Below are 21,955 nucleotides of genomic sequence, written 5' to 3'. Positions count from 1 at the left end.
ATTTTGAGGTTCTGATGATTAAAAACAATGCCATTGCCAACTAGTTGATAGATGGGGGTTTAGGGGGGTGCGTCTGAGAGAAAGTTTATGAAGAGAGGGGAATTGAAAAGGGGACTTTTATGGTGGCTTTTCCACTGTGGGAAGACTAATGTACGTGAATGCAAATGTGAACTGCAGAGCATATGGGAATTTCTAAGGATTCGTGTCCCACAGAGTGTTCCCGAACAAACAGATTTGGCTGGGATTGGGAATCAGCTAGTCCCCGCCTCAGACCTAAATCTGCCCCTGACTGATCCACTTTGGAGCTCTACCCATTTAGCAGGTTTTCCAGGTACATAGTGATGCGAAATAGTGTTTCTCCTCATTTAGGCTTCTTCTGTTTTTGCTGTATTGTCACGTCTTCAGATCACAAGATGACACCTAATACCAAAGACAACCTGGGAAAGCACAAAATGTGGTTTTCAGATGACGATTTGAGCAATTAAAGGATAAAACTTTTGAAACAAGCTGGCCCTAGGTGGAAAAGTAATTGCCCTCTAAAATTAATAACTGGTTATGCCACCCCTGGCAGCAGCATCTGCTGTTTATGATGCGAGGCAATGAGTCTTTTCTTGTCAATGTGGAGAAATTTTAGCCCACTCTTCTTTACAGAATTGTTCTAATTGAGATACATTAGAGGCCATGTTAAATATCTCACTGTGATTTGCATCCCCACTTCAACTAGGACACTTTTTATAGCTGCTAAATTATGGACAAGCTGTTTCTTCAGGTCGCTGCTGCAAAACCGAAGAGCACTTTTGACCTTAAGGCAACTAAGTGACAGCCCAACATTCACATTCAGGATTTTTTGGGAGACAGCAGAATTCATGGTCCCATCACACAACTACCACCATGTTTGACTGCAGGTATGATTCCCTCCCCCAATAATCCTGTGTTAATTTTACACCACATATGATGTTTTTTGTTTTATTTTATTTTTTTAGTATACAGAATATTTTCCTGTTCTGAAGTCCAACGGTCTCTTTATTATTGTGCAATTTCTTCAGTATGAGCTATTCTATGTTGCTTTTTAATTAATGTCTTTATTCTTTTGTAAATCTATGATTTAACAAGTTCAATATTTTCACACAGGGCTGCCTTGGTTAGCTCAGCTTTGTTTTTAAATGAATGAAATCAAAAAACTGCATTTTATTTATTCAGATTTTTTTTGTCTGCTGAAACATTTAAGTAAGACCAAAAAAAAGCACACAAAAAAAAAATATGTAGGAGTGCAATGTTTCTTTTCACACCTCTACACTGAAAATGATTGGGCAAAGGCAAGAGACAAAAAGGAGAACAAGAGAAAAACCGATAAAGGCACATAAAAGGTGACGACAGTCTGCTTATTTTCATGGAAAGATAGTGGCACAGGAGGTAAAATACAAGAGGCACATTGTTCATAAAGAGACGGAAAGGGGGAGAAAAAGGAACCTGGGCTGACTGTTGTTTTGTGTCATAAAACATGCTGTTGATGAGATTATATGATACGTGGATTACTGTCAAAACAGAAGAAGTGAGCTGGTTATGGTATTCGTTAAAACGGTACTTTCACACTGTACACAAATTGCACCGATGATAGGAAATGATTCAGGCATGTGAGAGAGAGAGAGAAAAAGAGAGAGAGAGAGAGAGAGAGAGAGAGAGAGAGAGAGAGAGAGAGAGAGAGAGAGAGAGAGGCCTTGCACCCAGGAAACTGCCACCAGCACATTTTGTTCTTTTCTTTTTTAACTCGCTTTATTTCTATTGGATCTGTTGGGTTTTAGCACAAGATCAATGCTTTGGCTCTAAAACTTCTGCACAAACACACACAAAGCTTCATGCTGTAACCCCTCTATGTCCCACACATCTCTTTTATTATTAATCAGTTGCTTGCACATCTGCCTGCTTGTTTTTTTTTTGTTTTTTTTTTCCATCTCTCCCATCAATAAAACACTTATTGCTTTTAGATCAGAATGTGACCTTGCGCGGTGTCTGCGGTTTTCCTGACCTTGAAGGACCCGTTTGGACTGTTTCGCTCCGGCTCAGTTTGCGGGCTGTTATCAAACGCAGGAGGCCCTCAGCCATGCGCCACGCTGCCGTCATGCCAGCGCAAAAACAACAAACACGGCACCACAGGACAAAGGCAGAAACAAAGGGGCCGCGGTGACGCGCTCGCCGACTCTGTGGGACAATAGGCTGAGGAAAAACAATGTGTATTTCGAGCGCAGATGGAGGAGGAAAGACACTGAACTTGAGGGCAATCAGGCAGGAAAGTTAAGATCTGAGGACAAATCCGCCCTCTGGCTTAATCACAAACAGGGTAATTATGGTTTTTCCAGAGCAGAGGACAAGCAATCTAAAATGGTTAAAGGGGAGTTAAAAAACACTGACATGAGTGACAAGAATCATCCTGACAGTGGCGCACCAAAACAGCCAACTTTTATTCCGTTTGCTGCTCAGGGTAATTTGCTGAACGCCGCGCGAACTTGTTAAAATTGTACATCAAATCTGGACTCCCAGCTGGCACCAGATGATGACTTAATTTGAGAGCGTGGCAGCAGGAGGGGAGAACTTTGCTTTTTAAAAAAAAACAAAACAAAAAAAAACACACACATACTCTGGCACGCGCACTCCCCGTGCCCTCTGCAGGGTCGAAACAGGGGAAATCTATTCTCGCCGCTTTGTCTTGAGAATTGCGTTCAGTTTCACGACACCAGAAGTGCAATTTGATAAGCCAACCGGCACGGTAAATGAGCAGACGACCCCTGTGTCCCTCCCCCCACGGCTGGCGCGAGAGCGAGGCGGCGTATAGTACAGTGGAGAGGGGGCTCGACGGTGCACCTCTCGAGGGCCCTTGAGCTAATATCTGTACAGATTAACTGCTTCAGTTGTATTTTGGTCACGGGGATCTCTCTTTGCCTTAGTGGCTTGTTGGGAGGGAGGAGGGGAGATGTGTGCTCATACAGTGTCAGTCAGACGGCGTTTTTTTTTTTTCCTTCCTCTAGTGCGAAAAACGGGCCCTGTTTACCCAAGAGGTCAGGAAGACGGGCAATGCGTGTCATTGCGTGTTATTATTGTTATTTTTTTTCTTCCTCTTTGCGGGCCGTGTTTAATTCATCAGATTCCAGAACTTCCGCAGCCGAGCGAGCCATCTTCGGCGTCCTGCGCGCGCGCGCACACTCGGCGCGTCAATCCTCCAGGGTAAACTCAGCACACGCTGCTCCATTAGTTATCAATTAAGACTGGAAGTCTCCACCTGGCTTACACACACAGACAAAACCGGCACACGCACGCGGCAATCTCCCTCCTCAGGAAGTTAGGCCAGGCTGGAGTGTGGGCGAGGGCGAGCGCTCGGCGTGTCCGCGCGGGTGGCACTCTTGTCCATGAGGTTAACCTTGATATGAGGCCCTGTCAGGCCTGATAATGTCAATCAATGACAAGCCCTCACAGATAACCCCTAATGTGAAGCCTAAAAAGCAAAGCTGTTTAGATCTTTAGACATGCCCTCCTTCAACAGCATATGCATTGAATTACAAGGAAATGAGCTGTGGCATTTCTTTAATAAGACTCTTAAGACATTTTGACAGCATATAAGGGCCCGTGCTGGTAAAAAAAAAAAGAAAAAAAAGGAAGAAAGAAAACGAAATAAAAGCACTGCTGACAAAGCCTTCTCACGGCGAGAGGTGTTGTGATGAGCAGATTCGAGTCACTCATGAGTGGAGTGAAGGAAAAGAGAAGTAGAGACGAGGAAAAAAGGAGTGAGGAGAAAATATTTCTTTTTTCTCAAACTACCGGAGACCTCTTAATTGATTTCCAAGGTTATGTTTCAAATTTGTTTTTCAGACACGAGGGCCATGTGAATGAAAGTGCACCTTGAAGGGATTTTTTTTTTTTTTTTTTTTCTTGAAGTGAGCTTCTGTTAAAAAGATTGTAAGCAGTTAATAGCTTACCTGCAGCAGACAGCTGTAATGAGCCGTTCCTAAAAGGTGAAGCTAACAGCTAGCTAGTCAGAGAGAGGTTGATACCAAAGCAAACTGCTACCAGGGTAAAACCATTCCTGTCCTACAACAGTCCAAGCAGTTCATGCAAAAAAAAAAAAAAAAGTTTTATGAACTTTTAAGTAGTCATCATGGTTGAATGGAACAGTTATTTACATAGAGACTGACGATTACATACACTGGAAATGAAGGTAGGAGGCGGTGCGCCACCTATGATCTTCCCATATGAAACACCCTCTGAGAATGAGAGTGTCTCTGGTTAGACTGAGCAGCTGAGACAGGATGAGCATAAATAAAACAGCATCCACCTAAAACTTAATAACAATTTAGCTTTTTACACAAAATTCATTTTATGCAAGACATTTAGTATGTTCAGAAATCTTGCCCCCCTCTGTGACTAACCATTACCTTCAGCCTGGGTGTTTTAAAAAAAATCCTAAAAAGTTTTTTATTATTATTATATAAATAAATCTTGAGGATTGGAGTTGCTTTACTACATTACAAGTCTATTCTCTCTTGGTATACTTATTAGCTTCAGCTTCTGGGAGAAAAGCAAAAAGGTATAAGAAATTTGCTTAGTCCAACTATTATCTTTTTTTTTTAAACTTTAAATCACTTTAATTTTATATCAGTCAGTTTGTTTGGAAACTTCAAAAACTTTGTTCTAAGAGAGGAAGTGGACAGCAGTTTTAAGGTTCATGAAGTAGCTCAATGATGGCGCAGAGAGTGTTATCTACTTCAGGTAAAAAATAAATAAATACATGGTTGTGTTATTAAAAATCTAAACTTTCCCTTTCTTTTCTGTTTTTATTCCAACTCATTTGGATAAAGTCAGTCCAGCCTGCTGACCTCCCCTTCTCCATGCTGTTTCCCTCCTTTTTTCTCCTTCAAAAGAGAGAAGAAGGCGACATTAAGCCCCCCCCCATCCCTCCCAACCCCTGGAAAAAAAAGCACGTATTTCCAGACAGGATGCCTGTGCTGACAACATCGATCCCTGGCTACCATTAAAACATTTGCTCTGCCTGACAGACTTTCCTCTTTTGGACTTTACATGCAGGAGAATGAATCAAAGGTGCCTGTTAAAAATGTCAGTCCGAGTTGCTTGTCTGACTGTCCAAAAGTGATCAAAGGAAGTCATTTTTATTGCTTTCTTCTGCAAATTTCTGCTCTTCCGCGTCTCCCAGCACTATTAAATTTTTGATCAAAATACGCTGTTTACGTGGCTACGAGGGGAAGCGAAGAGAACGAGTCTTCCTGCTCGTGGGATTCAGATTTTGCAAGCCCTGTGGCTGTGGCTCATATTTGCTACAACTTTGGTTTGCGATGTGCAGCTTTTCTCTGACAAGCAGGATGGAAATGACAACAGCATTTTCTGATCACACTAGACATTTTTAAGACTCTTCTACGTGTCTGTGCGGTTGGAGGCATGTGGGTAGCTGCGCAATCCACTGTATATGATTAAATACTGTATGTTGAGTGGCTTTGACCAATATTAAGTGTTCATGTGCATGTGTGCAGGGCATCACACTCAGAGCTCTCTGTCTGGTGGCTGCAGGTCACGTCAGTTTTTCTGAGAAACACGTTGACATTTTTCACACACTCGTGATAAAATGAAGAAGAAGAAGAAGAAGAAGAAGAAGAAGAAGAAAAAAAACAATCTGCAGCAAGTCGAACAAAAATGTTGTGCTTTTACACAAAAAAGTTTGACGTGAGCTAAACATGACAGTGACAAGCTAAACCAGCAACATTTGTGTTTCTGGGAGTTCAGTAGGTGCAAACCTGTGCCATGGCTGAATTTGAAGGTGTGATAAAACAACACTCACATTAAAAAGGTGGGTGGGAATAAAAAAAAAAAAAAAAGACTGTGAAACGATGAAACAAGCAAAGCTGCTTTGCAGGGGAAAAAAATACTGTCTATTTTGGGTCTCAGTATACAAAAGGAAGTGCTGCTAAGTTGACTCAAACAAATAAATTTGCTTTTGATAAAACCACAGCGACTACTTTTGCATTCTACACCAACCCCACTTTGTTTCCTGCATCTTTATCTTCATGACTTGCCACATTTATGAGAAAGCCTCTCACTAAATTGTCGAGCACAAACAGAGAAGGGTTTTTAAAACAAAAAAAAAAACAGCTGCAGTTTGGATGTGATTCTTCTTTTATTATTATTATCTGAAAAGCGGCAGGTTAAAATGAAACTCGTGGAGCGTGCTCACCTATCCGCTCTGAAAACCAGCTGCCCGTTTTACATTTCTGCAACATTAATATTCCTCTTATTATTATTTTAAAGTGAAAACGGATACTCTGTTGAAGTGCAAATCTGATGAATTACGGGAGCAGATTGCTGCTATTAATTATTAAAACCTATTTTATAAATATTCAGGTCTGTCATGCATCTAATAATGAACGCTTTAGAGGAGGTTACTTCCTGCGCGCATCCTAATGTGTCAGAAATATCGCTTTTAATCACGCTCGTGTCAGCAAGCAAGCCAAGTTTGAGCCTGCCAACAACAAAAATTAAATAAATAAATAAAATAAATAAAAATCCACCGAATCAAGGAAACTCAGGTGGCCCACGACCGTGCTCATCACGGCTCTTCGATTCACGCTGGTTCAGGTGAGCCGGGTTTCTCTTGCCCCATCTGAAGACATAAGGAGAGCACCTCACCCTTCTCACTGTGGTAATTTGAATGGAGAATAATGCATCGGCAGCACTCTACCTTCTGGACACACCTAGTCCCAGCGCTACTGCTGCCATATGCTTTGTTGATACATATTCATAACACTTTCTCCCGTGTTAGAGTGTCTGTAAGCAACGGAGCCTAAATCACTTCGAGTGGGAAGAAAGAGAGGGGACGGAAAAGGAAAGTTGTAACGTTCTTAAGCACTTTAAATTCTCCTTGCTTCCAAGGTGCTCAAACCGAGGTAAAAGTATAATTAGAGGTCCTCTGGTGGCCTTTATGGGTACTCACAAGAGGCTATCAAAGTCGGGACGGGACCTTAAGCAGGCCGTCCATGCTCGTAAAGCCTCCAAAGCAGCTGAATTAAAATGATTCTTCAAAGATGAGTGTGCCAAATATCCTCCACAGTGATAAAACGGTGTGACTGAGTGTTGTCACAAACTCTTGATGGAAGTTGTTGCCACCATCGGTTTCATAACCTAATCGATTTAGGAAGCAACTATTTTTCACAGAAGGCCAGACTGGTTTGGATAGTTATTTTTCCCACCAATGAATGAAATCAACATCTGAAAACTGCTGTACATTGTTTTGAATGTTATGCATTGGAACTCTAACATGGGTTGTAGGGCTCCCTGTGTGTGAAAGATTCATTAAGATACCTCACGTCCAGTAACAGTGAAATTAAAATGTATTTTAAACACACGGCAGCCATAATGGATTCTGAGCTAACGATTAGAAAGAAACCTTTGACTTTGCATTTCAACCTCATCTGACTTTCTGTTTTTCTAATTTGGAAATTTTGACATCTGAGTAAAAAATTAAGCTGCATATTTCAACTAAACAATGGATAAGGATGTTTTTTTTTTCCTTTAGTGTCTTTTTAATACAAGGAGCACAATGAAAAAGTCCAAATCCTGCTTTAGAATATCCTGGCATGATACAACTACTTGAAGGCAGCAGTTTAAAAACTGCCTCGCTTCATTTCATCCAAATAAAACAAGTCTGGATGGTTGACAAAGCCTTCGGTGCTGCGTTCAAGAAGCTGTGTGAGTCAGCGCCAGTAGGCAGAGTTGGATAAACTGTCAGGTGGATGGTTTCGCTTTTACAAAATGAGTCGACGACAATGTACAACAACCTCCATACATCTCAGCAGCACTTGCACTCACCGGAGGCACACACAGACACACACTGTGGGGCACTCTGAGATTAACACTGTCAGAGCTACAATGATACCCCTTCATTATCTGCACACGGGCCCTCCTTCATGCGCTCGCCTGCTTCACCGTCCTCTCCACTGCTTCTCTGTGGAGGTAGTAATTACAAAAGCTAACATTTCTTTTCTCTGCGTGTCTCCAGTTTCCCTCCACTTCTCTGTCTTTTCGTTCGTTTTATGCAGTGCCTTGCCAGTTTTTTTTTTTTTTTTTTTGCCAATACACACACCTCCACACATCCACACACACACATAAGGAAAACAGTGAAGTGTGGATCGAAGCCCTGGTGTGACTCCCAGTGAAGCGAGAATATTTTCGGTGCCAAACGGATGCTCAAATAAAGACACAACGTGGGACCCGACGTTCAGCTCAGTCATCTGGGTCAAACACATCCAAGAGTGAGATTCTCACAGTTTAAATTGCCAGGTTTTCAGAGTATTTACAAAAAGAATGCAAAAAAAAATATATATATATGCTTTTATTAGAAAACCTAAGCGACAATTATTCCACTGCTGCTTGTTGACTATTATGGTTAAGATTAATGTAACAGTTGCAGGAGAAAGACATTTAGTCTTTCTACTTAAACTTCAGTAAAAATCTTAACTTAGGTGTAATTTCCACATTCCTTCTATGCAGAATTGTATTCTTTTTTTTCAGTTCTGCTTTTTCTAATGTAATTGTGGAAGTTTAACAAGCTGATTTGACTTTGTTAATTAGTCGAGCTATTTGCTCAAGTAGCTATTACACTAAAGTAATGGGCGGCACTCCTTCAGTGTCTTTGCCATAATTCTCTGGGATTTTTATTTTTTTTTTCTTGTAAGTGAGATAAAAATCTCTCGACCTTTTTTCAGCCAGTTACCGTCAGCGGAGGGTAACTGGCTGTGGGGAGGCACCGGGACGTTACCTTATTAAGTTAACAACGGAAAACTTTACTGGCTTTGAAACCGCGACTTTCTTAAAACTTCGGTACCAGCAACTGGCCAACGCCTAACTCAGAGAAAAGCTTGATCTGCTACAGCAATATCTGTTCTACTACACGTTGTCAATGTAACAGGCTGGGATCAGAGGGATGTTCCCTCTTTCATGGCATTTTTCATTATCAACAATGCATGCACTCTTTAGCTTTCTTCTTCCTCTCCCGCTGGAAATATGGCTTTATCAAAGGTGATGGCTTGCTCGGGCGCATTTTCTCAAATGTCTTCTTCAGCCTGCCTGTTCCCAAGCCGCTCTCGGGCAAACGTCACTCAGAAAAACCGGGACAGATTTGATGGCGAGATCAAAAAGAGAGGGAAGGACAGTGAGGGGGAACAAGGAGATCGGAGGGAAAAGGGTGTTGGGGTGGGGGGGGGCGGGAGTTAGAACAGGAACGATACCCTCCTCCCTCCTCAGCGTCTGATACCAACGGGAGGGCTGAGGGTAATTCCTCCAAGCAGGGCCTGTGTTTTCAGACGCAAAGACAACAAAACGCGGAGCGCTGCCCTGAGACATCAAAATGGGCGATTTTGACTTCAGAGGGTCTTCAGATGCTTGAGGAGTTGTCAGAGTCGGGCCGTGGGGGACCGAGCGCGGAGAACAGAAGGTACCAGCAGGCTGTTAACAACCAGTGCGGGAACCACGCCAGAAAAGCCGTCTCCTCCCAAAATGCCAGTCGGCACCAGATCACTGAAGGCTTCAGCCAATCTGTAAAATCTCACCTGATCACTTTCATCTGTTGAAAGTTGAACAGCTTAAAAGTTTACCAGCTGCTCTGATGCTAAAAGTAAAAGAGCAAACTTAACACAAACACTTCAACAGGTGCCTTGAAAGGAGCAGCGCCGCGCTCTTTGAGTCACACAGAGATCCCCATCAGCGAATCAAAGACCTGCTACTTTCTTTTGGGAAGACCCGAGCTGTGTTGTGACACGCTGAGAGGGACGCTCGCATTTTCCTCCCCGTGTTGTTCTCGCTCATTCTTGGAGCGTTAGGCTCACTCTAAATAGCCCGGAGGAGATTAGGCTGGCTCATATTCAAATGCACATTTCTCCCACTAAAAAAACCCCCCGCTCCACGAGCCAGGGGCCGAGAGGAGGCCCGCGCAGGAGCCTGCGGAGGAACGGCGAGTCAGAGGGGATCCTGTCACGAGCATAAATCAGCTGAGAGGAGAAAGAGGAGACAGAGAAGAAGAAGTGAGGGAGAAAAGGCTGAGGTAAAAAAAGGAAAAAAAAAAAAGACAAACAAGTGTTGGCTCTGCTATATGGGTTTAGTTAGCTCCAGAGTTAGTGCATGAGTTATGGCTAGTGAAGGGCTGAGGGACGATGTATTTATGAGGGGACTGAGTGAGTGTTAAATCCCTGGTAAGAAATAAAGTCGTCCCTGAGCGAACGGGGGAAACATTTCACTCGGTCTAAGAGGTGCCTTGGAAAAAAATGAAAGCCATCTCTCTTCCTGAGGAAGCGCTGTTTAGTATTCCCCTAAATTGCTTTATTTCTTTTAAAAATGCTGCACAGCACATCCAGGCACGAGATTCCCACATTATGAAAGCTTTGGAGGGAAAATACCACCGTTTTATGGTATTTAGATGGGAATAAAAAAAAAAGTATAACATGGTATTTTCTATAATATTTTAAGCAGAAAAGCAACAACTACTCTCATCTCAGCTAAAACGATTTACAGTTATAAAAATGTTATCTATAACATCATCGAATTTTGAGATACCAAACTTAATTAAACATCTTGTAGCAATCTACTCTATATAGCAACACAAACAAGCTGATATGAGTCAGAGTGTTTGTCTGGGTGGAGCCGTAAGCCTTAATAAGCTTGGACGTGTTTCCAAACAGAAAAGTTGTCTTTGTTGTCAGGGACTTAAAAGTGTTCTTTCAACCAGCTGACTGACAGTGCACAGAAACAGTCGGGGGAGGGGCAGCACCGTGTTACATCACGCAGTCGTCTCTTTAAAAAGGCTCTAAACTGCAGGATTAATACGATGAAAACCTCAATATCCTAAAACTCTTAACGCTGAAACACGTCCAGATACCGAACCAGCACCTTTGAGTGTGAGAAAGAGCTGGAGTGAGCACACACTAACGCACGTGTTCACAACTCAAGGAGAGGAAAAGACTCTGATTCCTCTAAAATTGCATGCAGATTCGCCGAGGGATCCTTGGCTAAGCAGAGGCTGCCAAAATACATACTGCACTTGTTGCAGAGGAAGAGTTCATCCAGGAGTTTTCCATTGTGGTTTTTACTCAGGGAAGAGAAGTCACTTTCAATCCAAATATTCCTTATTATCTTTCTAACTAAATTAATATTATATCCATTCATCCAGTTGTGTAATTCTTGGGGAAGAAAAGAAAAAAAAAAGAAAAAAAAGAACACGTCGCATGTTAAACAGATTTGGGAGGCTAGAAACAAAGGAAGGCTCATGACCAGAGGAAGAGGAAAAGCTTAACGTTGCACATTGTGCACGTCCAAGTTTCACACAGACCCCTCTCCAAACCCCTGCAGTAGTAATAACAATTATTACTTAAAAAGGCAATATTTTTACATTAACTTAAAAGGCTATATCTTTTTCTTCCCCTCAAGCCTGTGCGGCCTCACTTACCCTAAGTATCTTCATAAATCAGCGGTTACTGTTAACATGTACTCCACAATTCAGTCATCAATCTCCTACCAGGTCAGAGTGAAAACAGAGGGGGAAATGTCTGCTTAGTAAAATGTCTCTCTCGTGAATGCAGCTACCACCACCCACTACTCAAAGACACACACACACACACACACACACACACACACACACACACACACACACACATACACACACACACAATGTGTGCACAGAGCAGCAGCGTATAGAGCACATCAGTTAAATAATAAACACGCGCCCGGCACACGGCAACTGGAGCGATCCTATGGGACGCGGGAGCGGTTGCCAGATCGCCACGGTGATGCAAGCCAAATTCAATTGTCACTCTGCTGCTCCCATTTGTTCTCAAAACAAATAAACAGCGAAAGCGGGGAGTTGGAGAGCCGGGCCAACTTCTGCCTCCACGAGAAATCTCAGGCCCGAGCCGAGAGGCGCTCGGCTGCCTGAGACCCAGACGCCGGCAGGGCCACATGGAAACCTCTGTTTACGTTCACACACAGTGTGAGTTTGTTTAAGCAAAAAGGGGAGAAAACCAAATTGTACCACAAGGAGGATTATTCTTCTCTCCACGAGGGAAGAAAGAACTCTTGGATTGCCTTTTTTTTTTTTTTCCCAACAATTGCTATTTACATGAGCTAAAAGTAGAAAATCCCTCCAGTGATGAAGCAGTTCATCACAGTATCAGCACCAAAACAACCGGATGGATTTCAAATAAGTCTGCTGACAACACCGTGACAAATCCGAAAAGATCTGAACTTTTTCGACTTTTTAAAAGTCATGTTTTAGTGGCTAAACCCAATAAAAACACCTCCCTAAAAAAGTTACTATATTTTAAAGTTGAGCTTAAAAAACATTCACCCTGATGGAATGTTAGGTAATTAAATGTTCTGTGCAAATTAGTGAAAATGTAATTCAAAATAAAAAAAAGTAATTCAATGGACTTTTTATAAAAAAAACAAACAAAAACAAAACAAAAACAAAACTGCTTTCCTTTGACTCAAGGTAATAAATGTGACACATTAATGGACAAGGCCTCACAGAACAAGTCAGACAGACAAGTTAAACACAAAGGAACAGTTCAGCTCTAAATGTCTGAATGTGTACAAAAAGTCGCTAAATGTTTTCCAGAAAACACACATTACACCTGCTGTTTCCTGACTCTCACGTGCACCGTCTTTGACACCACCCACCACATCACTACACATGCGTGCCAACTGCAAATAGTAGCAAACTCGTTCACCAGTACGTAACACCCAACTTGTGAGTGTGCGTGTGTGTGTGTTTGTGTGTGTGTGTGGGTCTGTGGGGAGGGGTAAGGGTGGCGGGTGGGGGGTTAGAGGAAGGTGTGTATGTGTTGGTGTGAGTCTTACCTGGCAGCAAAGCGCCCTCAGTGCTCTGTCTCACCTCTCCCTCCTGCCCTGGAAGAATTCTCTCCACAAAGCAAGGCATTTTCTCCACAACTGCTCTCTGCCAAGGCTCTGCTCCCTCTCTCCCCCTTCTCCCTCCCTCTCTCCTTCTTACTCCTTACCTCTTTCCCACTCTGTCCTCCTCTTCTCTTGTCTGTCTCTCCTCCCTCCTTGCCCTCCCCCTCTGCCTGTTCTCACAGATGTCGAGGCTGCGCGAGTTTACCCACATTACCAGTAGGGGTCCTTCATCGCCCTTCTCCACCCCACAACCTCACGGGAGAACAACGCGCGCGCGCACGCAGACACACACACACGCAGGCCACTTAACGGGTGCCCTTCTGTCACTGCTACAATGAGAGCCCAGTGCAGCACACTCAGAAAGAGAGAGAGAGAGAGAGGCAGGGAGAGAGAGAGAGAGCGAGAGAGACAGGTGTGAAGTGGGTGGTGTGCAGCAAGGGCCGGCCCTCGGCCCTTTCCAGACCCGCGCAGCCCTGAGAAGCTCCTCAAGTGGGGTAGTACAGTAGTAGTGGATCACACAAGCTCACACACACATATGGGGATATGAGCACACAGATTGACTTACGGCAGATCCCTCAGAGCCGGCAGCACATGAGGAGAGACAGACACTGTTTGTGGGCACACACACTTTCACTTGTTCTTAACACACACACACACGCACACACACACACACACACACACACACACACACACGCATTCGGGCGCAGATACAGAGCACAACCACTGCTGCCGCCGCTGTTGACAGTGATAACACGTGCTTTGTGCCTACTGTGTGTATGTGTGTGTGTGTGTGTGTGTGTGAGCGCGTGCATGTACGAATACACACGGCTGTGTTCGAGCAGATGCCTATCGTATTTCAGGTCTCTGTTCTGTTCGGGTTTTTATTTTTTTGTGCTTTAAAAAAAGAAAGCTGAGCTCATTGACACAGGCATGTTAGATTTGGAGGCTCTCGGTCAGTGTGCAGTGGGAAATTTCTAGTTTCTCTTCTAGTTGTGGGGGCAATTTTCACATCGCAATATCAATACTGGCCAATATTAGCTGTGTGAAGAATGCTGTACCTCCTCTGTCCTTTGAAATGGGTAAAGAGTTTCCTCAAACAAGAGATTGTGATCAAGACATGCACCGATAAGAGCGTTGTGGCCAGTGTCTGATTTTTGACAATTAGTGAACACTCATTTATCATTACTGTGTATAAAGAATATCTAATGGCAAGAATCAGCCATATTACTAATGTGTACTAATATGCATGCCCAAAAAGGGATATTTTATTTCATTTTTATCACCAACTTAGTTATTGTCCTGATAAATACAACAGTATTTTGTATTTATCATAAATTAGCATAAAATGTTCTAACATTTTATTGATGTTGTGCTCATCACAAAGCAATGTTTTATTAATCATGACTTCAATCCATCAGCATTTCATACTTTTGTGGATTTTGCTGTTTAAACTCTTTTGCAACTTTTGAAGTTCGTCTGACGCGTCTTTCTACCGAAAAGCCTGATTTTGAGTCTTCTTCCAACATAAACACATTTCACACTGAAGAGTGTGTTTGGCAAGTGGCAGATTTTCAGCTCGACCAACCTTGACCAGCAGTTCCCTCGATCTCAAAAATCCAGGCCTGCACTATGACAAAGTGTGTGATGCATTTACTGACTAGAAAAAAAAATCGTTCATAGGGTCAGTGGCATTCAAGCTGAAAGTGGGCAATTCAGTTGGCATAAGGAGACTGTTTGATCAAAAGTTTTGTCTGAATTTCTCTGTAGATTGTAAAAAAAAAAAAAAAGTATTTCAGAACAGTGAAAAGTTCAACAAACAAGCGAAAGCAGTAAAACAAAAACTGCATGGAACTTGATCCCTCATTTTTATCAAATATTGCCCAACTTTTATGGTGCTTTAAAATGTGGGGAGATTGCATGCCCTCGCAGGATCAGAACAGTAATTATCAAGCCGAGCGTGCATAAGGTCCTGTTTTTTCCATTTATTGCTGCCTGAAACAGGATAAGGGTATCTACATTCAAGGCGTAATATCCCGGACCTGCAGTTGGTATCATTTGAACAGAGGGTGGATCGCCTTTATTTGAGTCAAACAAAACCCTCTAATGACACAAAAACAAAACAAAAAAAGTAGCTGGCGGTTTCAGCTTCCACACCCAATCAGGCCAGGCCGCCTTAAAAATGTTGGCAATCGGTAATAAATAAAGTAGGATTTTGTTAATCCAGGACACGGATGTTGGATAAAGCAACAGACTTTATTTGAGGGTGACGAGGTCGAGCTTTTACTTGTATCTGATCAGGGTTTGTGTCAGTTGCAAATCTCCCCTCACAGCAAAACTGAAATCAAATACAGGCTTTTTTTAGGCTGATAAAGGAAACCCGTGTGTATTTACTGGAAATAAGAATGATGCACTCGGTTCATCGTGCTTGAATGCAGCCCATGTATTAAATGTGGGAAGGAGAAGTATCACAAGGACATGTAAAACATACCTTAAATAGACTACAAATGAAGTCACTTAACACCCACTCGTTCCCTCGCCACCCTGTGCTCTGTCTGTCTTCAACAAAAAGCTTGTGTTTGACTATCTCCCTCGCTCTGGTTCATAGTTGCCTTTTTGCTTTTTAAACAGACACCTCGCCTGTCTCTGCGCGGGAAAGCGGGGCACATTTATCCTTAAATGGCTCCTTTTGACAACTGATCTGTAAATACAAGCCGATATGCGACTTCCCTCTTTCTCTTAGCTTTTTTATTTTTATTTTTTATTTTTTTGCTGCCTGACTTTCTCCCTTTCTCCAGTCAGACACACACAGGCACGCACACACACAATATGAAGGTCTTCCTATGACCCCCCTCACACACACATCCACGCATTTAACCCCGCATCCCCCTCCCTAACTTCCCCAACTCCATTCCCTCTCTGCCACTATAAAAACACAAATATGCCATAACTCAGGCAGCGCTGCCACATCGCCTCCATCTTGCCCTGTACCGGGGAGGGGGAGGCCTCTCAGGAAGGTCACCAACAAATGGTTTTCCGATTCACTGCCCCTGAAATAATTTTGTGTATTAAAACCTGAATCTGCACTTTCTGGCCTGAAAGCTTTTCTAATTATTCCGGTGTCCTTGGGACAGACACAGATCCTTCACACGCCGGGGGAAACAAACTATAGAGCAACCACTACAGCCACAACCCCCCCACCCCCCAACACACACACACCCCTTGCCTCCACCCCATCCACACACACGCACACACACACACACACACACACCCTCCTCACCCCTTAGTGCCACCTCCTCCCTTCCTCCCTTTCTCTATCCCTCCATCTCCCCACCTCCTCTCTCCTCTGCTCTCCTCTCCTCTTTACAGCCCCCTCTTCCCTCCCTCCCCAATCTGTTTTCAAAGCGTGTCTGTCCTTTATTAAATTGTTTTCTTTTCCACATTATCAGTTGCCATGGAGACCTCATCTCTCGGATTATTTGAATTTCATTATATCTATTGATTTGGGAGCATTTCATCTTTTTTATTGTTTTTCTGTCAATTTTCGAAACGAATAACCATCTAATTTGCGTCAGCGCTGATTACGTTCGTCCCTCAATAGAGGTCGGCAGCTGCGCCAGGGAAACAAATCAATGGAAAAACATCATAAAACTCGAAAGTACAATCAACCAGGATATGGGTGACATTCCGTGGTTGCTGAAACGAAGTCATCAAAAAATATATACTTTTTTTCCCCTCCTCTGCGCCTGTCTGCGTGCGTGTGTGTGTGTGTGTGTGTGTGTATGAGGGGAGAGTGAGGAGGACACATATGTCTCTGGGTAGATATATTACTATATTTCAGTAGATAATATACTATGGTAAATTTCCATACTGATAACAGCCCCTCCCTGTCTGACTAAAACAAAAATTGCTTACTGTATCTAAATAATTTATGTAATTTTAGCATTTCTATATAAATTTTTTAATAAGCTGCTCGGAGCAAAGTGGCCATTAACAAAACACACAGCTGTCCAATGGGCTAAGCCCAGCAGATCAATTGCACTTTTTTATGACATGATAAAATGCTTTTAAAGCAATTTACACAAATATGGAAAAAATGACTTCATGGGCTTCATTTATTCATTAGGACGTGTATTAGCGAGAGAAGGGGAACGAGAAAATCTTACAAAAAGCCAGACAGGAGAGATCGTCTTGGCCCTAACTGGAACGGACTTGCTGCCCTCTCCACAAGGACATAAAGTTTCATTACTGATGCACGCAGTCAAAGGCAATTTAGCAAACACAGTGTGCAAAAGAAAACATCAGCATATTGCAAGTGTTCTTGTATTAGGGCGAACCTTGCTTGTTGTTTTCCCATTTTTATTCTTTTTTTTTTATGGGGGAGCAAGCAGGTAGGGAAGTGATGAATCTTTTTTTTTTTTTTCTCCCCCCTCATCACCCTGACCGGTGTCACCCTGACCCAAAAGCTAAGTGGAGGTAGCCTCGCTCACTGGGATGCATGCATCCTGGCCTGCAAACTGAAGCCAAACTGAGAACTACACAGCAAGGCCCTGCAAGCTGAGCCTCAGCTTTAGTAGCTTATTATGGGGAGAAGCACCAACACATACACATATGTAAAAGGCGTCTGGATGGTTGGTGGTGGAAGGGGGGGGCAGAAGGGAGAGGGGGGCATTTAGAGGCTAATCTTATTTCAAAGCATCCTCTTCATGTGAGCCTGAGCTGCTCCTGGAAAAGGCTCCATGTTTGCAACACATGTCTGCATTCGACAAAGCCCGTCCTGCTCAGGCCTTTAAAATGGGGGGTGCTAACAAATTAGCTTTTTATATTTATTTGTGCGTGGGTGTGTCAGATGGGGGTTACAGAGGGGGGGGGGAGATCTAATTTTCTAAGGCACCAGTTCTCGATCTGAGTGGAGAGGAAGAAAAAAGAAAAAGGCTAAATGTTTAGGAGTCACGATTCTTCTCCTGATTGCCCTGGCTGTCTAAGTTGTGCAAAACATGACCCTCCCCTCCCTCAGCCACGACAGAAACACGGGCGACTGGATAAACACTATTTTATGCACTGACTAGATGAATCGCCAGACAGTGATTACAGTCCTCCTCTCGCCCCGACAAAGCTCCACGATGCAGGCATATTCTGACACCAAACCGCACCGGCGCATGGTGTGGGTAACGCTGCAGGTGCCCGACACATTCGTCAGTGTCTCTCCCAGTCGGGTAAATATAAATATTAGACCCTAACATCAATGAAATGCCCTCTCTCCTGCCTTCTGTGATGTAGCTGACACAGGACCTGTTGGTCAGTGTTGTTGCTGCTGCTGCAGCAGGCTTTGTGCCGAAAGTTTGAGGATTTTTTCTTTTTTGCTACCCTTGCAGTTTGGGCTTCCCTCTCGCCAACAAAATAAAAATAACAAGCGCGCGACGCAAACTAAACATTCCCACACAGCCGGTCGCTGCGGAGGCTGACACCAACATGTCGGACTCAGACAACGCAGTACAGAGGCAGCGTTTAAAAGAAACACTGAGAGGAAAATCACAAGCCAAGACAATGTAATATACAGGTTCATGAGCAAAAGAAGACATTTTTGCTAACTTTTTAGCCAAACTGAGATTAGTCATGAATCATAAAGTGTGCTTTAAAGAACTTGTTTTCAGCACAGAATAATTGAGGTTTGACTTTTCCATGATTTGCAACTTTTGAGGTTTTGTGTCTGATTTTGATGTCGACTTAGTGCCACATTTCACAATAAGAGTTTAAAAAAATCTTGAACTTTTAGGTGATCCCTTGTTCAGAGTAGAATTATCCTTTTTCAGGTGTGATCATTTCCTTTATCTTTGCTTTGCCAGTCAGATGCACATGAAAGATTTTGTGTCGTTAGCGGAAAATGATTAACCAGTCGTGGCATTTTCACAGTATCAGATCAGAATAAGCATTTTAGATTTTGAATTAAAGATGATCAAATACACTCCAGACTCATTGAAAGGTCACCTTAGTTTAGTGCCACTAAAGCCTCCAAAGCAGACGTCAACTTTAGCATTATTAGCAGGTAACCGTGAGCTAGTTTTAGTATTCTCAGTCACTACATATCTTTAGTATTTTATCTCTCACGCTTGAAGTACTAAAACTGCTTGCTGTTAAAAGACTTAAAAGTGACGGAGATTCTGTAATCGATTGTTGGACGAAAAAGAAACAATGTTAGCCGGCTCTGTCAACACAACAGTCTGACTCGAGAACCACTTCCCGGCTTTCTTCAAAATAAGAGCGAGCTGAGTCGTACTTTTTTGAATGATACATTTCACTTCGAAGAGAAATACTGTAGCATTTCAAATATCGCGGCATCTTGTGTTATGAGATCTCCTGTTACATCCCTCCTCTACAGTAATTCATCTGCCTGGACCGTGCCCCAAAAGTGGTGCAGTAAACCATGTTGTCAGTGTCCGAGCTCTAAAAAGCCCAATTACAGAAGACCTCGACTGAATAATTTAAAGAGCATAATTATTGACCTCTATCTGAATTCCTCTGAAAGGTACATTAAGATATAGAAAAGCACAGGAGGTGGAAGAGGAACCGAGGGTAAGAGAGTGTGTGTCTCCCCAGGCCTCCCTAATGCAGTCTCCTGCTGTACTCTAACTTCCTGTGGACCCCTAATGTGCCCACTGCTCACTGGCCTGATGAACACTGCAGTTAATGAGGCCCCTGTTACTGAAATGAAGTATCTTTGAAAAAAAAAAATCAACAGGCATTACTCTCAATCTGAATCCTGCCCACTTCAGTTTCAGACACATTTTTTGACACAAGATGCACATTGTTTGGAAATCTGCAAGCATGCAGACATTTTAGAGAAACAGTGGCCTTTGGTGATCTGAACCGGAATTAGAGCAGATCAGTTGACATAAGCAAAAACAAGTTGTTTTAATTGGACAGAATTAGAAAAAAAATATATAACATTTTCCAAATGTGTCTAAGTGTGGGGCTGGGTTCAGTGTTTGTGCTACATGTGCATGTCCGTGAATGTGGTCTTATGTGTGAATGGCAGGAGGCAGAGGGGGTGGTTGCTCGGAGCTGGCTTGAGGGGGGAGGATCTAGCAAGATGAGACCTTTTTAATTAAAGGAAAATATTTGTGTTTGCGTAATATCGCTGATGGAACCTGGAACAATTTAGAGAATTCTGCTTCCTAAATGGCTTGCTCTTTAAAGTGATTTGGGGTATTTCCAATCCTCTTTGCATACATGCATTTTTAAAATTTCAATTACGCTCTGCAGCTCTTAAGATTCACAACTTCTACGTGTTTTTTTTTTTTTTTTTTGTGCGAACACGACATTTCCTGCTACGGACAATTCAAAAACGAAAAGTGTTCATCTGCCGCAAGATGCTGCCGTCTCCGCTCTGTTCCAATCCGGGAGGATAGAGGGCAGTGAAATAATTAGGCGACTTCTGCAGTATCCTGAATGCCAAGGACATGTGGATTAAAGTATTAAAACAATCGCATTTCAGTCTTGAAATAGTCCAGTGCACGACTCAGCACCATGCGCCTCTGTTCAAGTTCAGCTGCCAGCTCCATAACGCCACAGGAGAGGACCGGGAGGAGAAAAAAAAAAAAAAAAAAAAAAAAAAATCCCAATCCCATTAGCTACGTACATCTCAGCAGACCTGCTGTAAACGTGAGCAAATCTCACTGATGATTATCCCCTCCCCAAAGCTCTCAGATGATAATACATAATCGAACGGTGCAGACGTTTTCGGCATAATCACACCGTCAATTTGGGTTTCCCCCCCATTTGTGTCAGAATCTGCTCTAAATGGGGACACCAGAGGACACATTTACCCCACAGTTTTCTTCATTTAGAGAAGAGAGTCACCTACATTAGGGGAGAATTATTTAAGGAAATGGTTGAAGCTATTTGCAGTTTTATTCTATTTACCGAGCAAACATTTATCAGGTCAGTGGGGTAACATTTGGGAAAGTGGATGCTTGACTCAAAAACTCAGAGGTTAAAAGTGCAAAATTATTGAATAAAATAGAGATTATACCAGTAACATGGATCTAAATAAAATTTTAATCTTGAAAACTTTTTATTAATGAGCTTTGCTAGCATTATTTGAATTACTCCTCATCAGCAAATGAAACAGATCCTTTGGAGATAGTAGATTAATTTTGTCAAGTAAGAAGCTCTTTAAACTGAAGCATGTTTCAGAGAATAGCAGGAGAAAGATAAGGGGAAAAAATCGAGGCAGTTTTCTAGAAAGAAAAAGTATTACAGTAATTTTGGTCTTATTTATTTGTAGGAGTAGTGTACACATAAAGAGCCCTTTTCCAAAAAAACAACAACTGGCAATAATTAAGGTGAGCTCTTGAAGAAATCTAAGCCTCTTAGCCCACCTTCTGCCATCTGTGGCTCCAATATGAGAGCTCTTACAGGTTCTCCTTTTTTCCCTCCTGGAAGGAACAAGGAGTTAAAAAAAAAAAAAAGTGTTGCCTAGTCTGCAAGTTCACGTTACAAAGTCAACCTGCTCCCACAGCCACGCCATGAAGGTGGAATAAACCATCTGTGACAGAAAAAGGAAAAAAAAAAACAGGAAGCTGAAAGAGCAGAATGAGAGAGAGAAAGAGAGAGAGGGAGAGAAACATGTGCCCTTCACTCTCCCCACAGTAAAGACGCTCTTAACCAGGTCTGACAGCTAACAGATCCTCGGCAATTGGGGTCAGTTAAAGGAAAAGTAGCTCAAGTTTTCTTGGGGCTTTGGCTTCATAGATGTTGAGGAAATGCTGCCCACTGCAGCATCAAAGGGGATTATAGGGACCGGGCCATCTGCCATCTGCACCAGAGTAAGCCTGAGCCCTTTTATGTTTCTGCTCGCATGTTTGTGTGTGTGTTTAGCGAACTGAAGACGGCGAGACAGAGACAGTGTACTTTTAACTTAAAAGGGCAGCAGAGGTGGAGTGGGGTGGAGTGTGTACTGGGGTGACAGCTTATTTAAACCCAGGCTGAGAGGGGGGTGGGG

At 42.8% G+C, this 21,955-nt stretch overlaps 1 protein-coding gene across 6 annotated transcripts in view; it reads right to left on the bottom strand.

Moving 5' to 3' along the window:
* Nucleotides 1-21,955, bottom strand: part of casz1 (castor zinc finger 1) — a 96,958-nt gene that overhangs the window by 49,603 nt on the left and 25,400 nt on the right. For 4 of the 6 annotated variants that reach the window (XM_016672163.1, XM_007553311.2, XM_016672164.1 and 1 more), the window contains exon 1: nt 12,901-13,025. The exons of the other annotated variants lie outside the window; for them this stretch is intronic. In XM_016672163.1, coding sequence (XP_016527649.1) covers nt 12,901-12,979 — 79 coding nt within the window. In that variant the 5' untranslated portion in view covers nt 12,980-13,025. Of the gene's footprint in view, nt 1-12,900; nt 13,026-21,955 lie in introns of those variants that run through there. 6 annotated transcript variants of the gene reach the window in all.

The sequence above is a fragment of the Poecilia formosa genome, unplaced genomic scaffold, assembly GCF_000485575.1.
Source record: "Poecilia formosa unplaced genomic scaffold, Poecilia_formosa-5.1.2 Scaffold56, whole genome shotgun sequence".
Lineage (NCBI taxonomy): Eukaryota > Metazoa > Chordata > Actinopteri > Cyprinodontiformes > Poeciliidae > Poecilia > Poecilia formosa.
The sequence above is the reverse complement of the archived record's forward strand: the minus strand, read 5'-3'. Positions and strand labels throughout refer to the sequence as shown.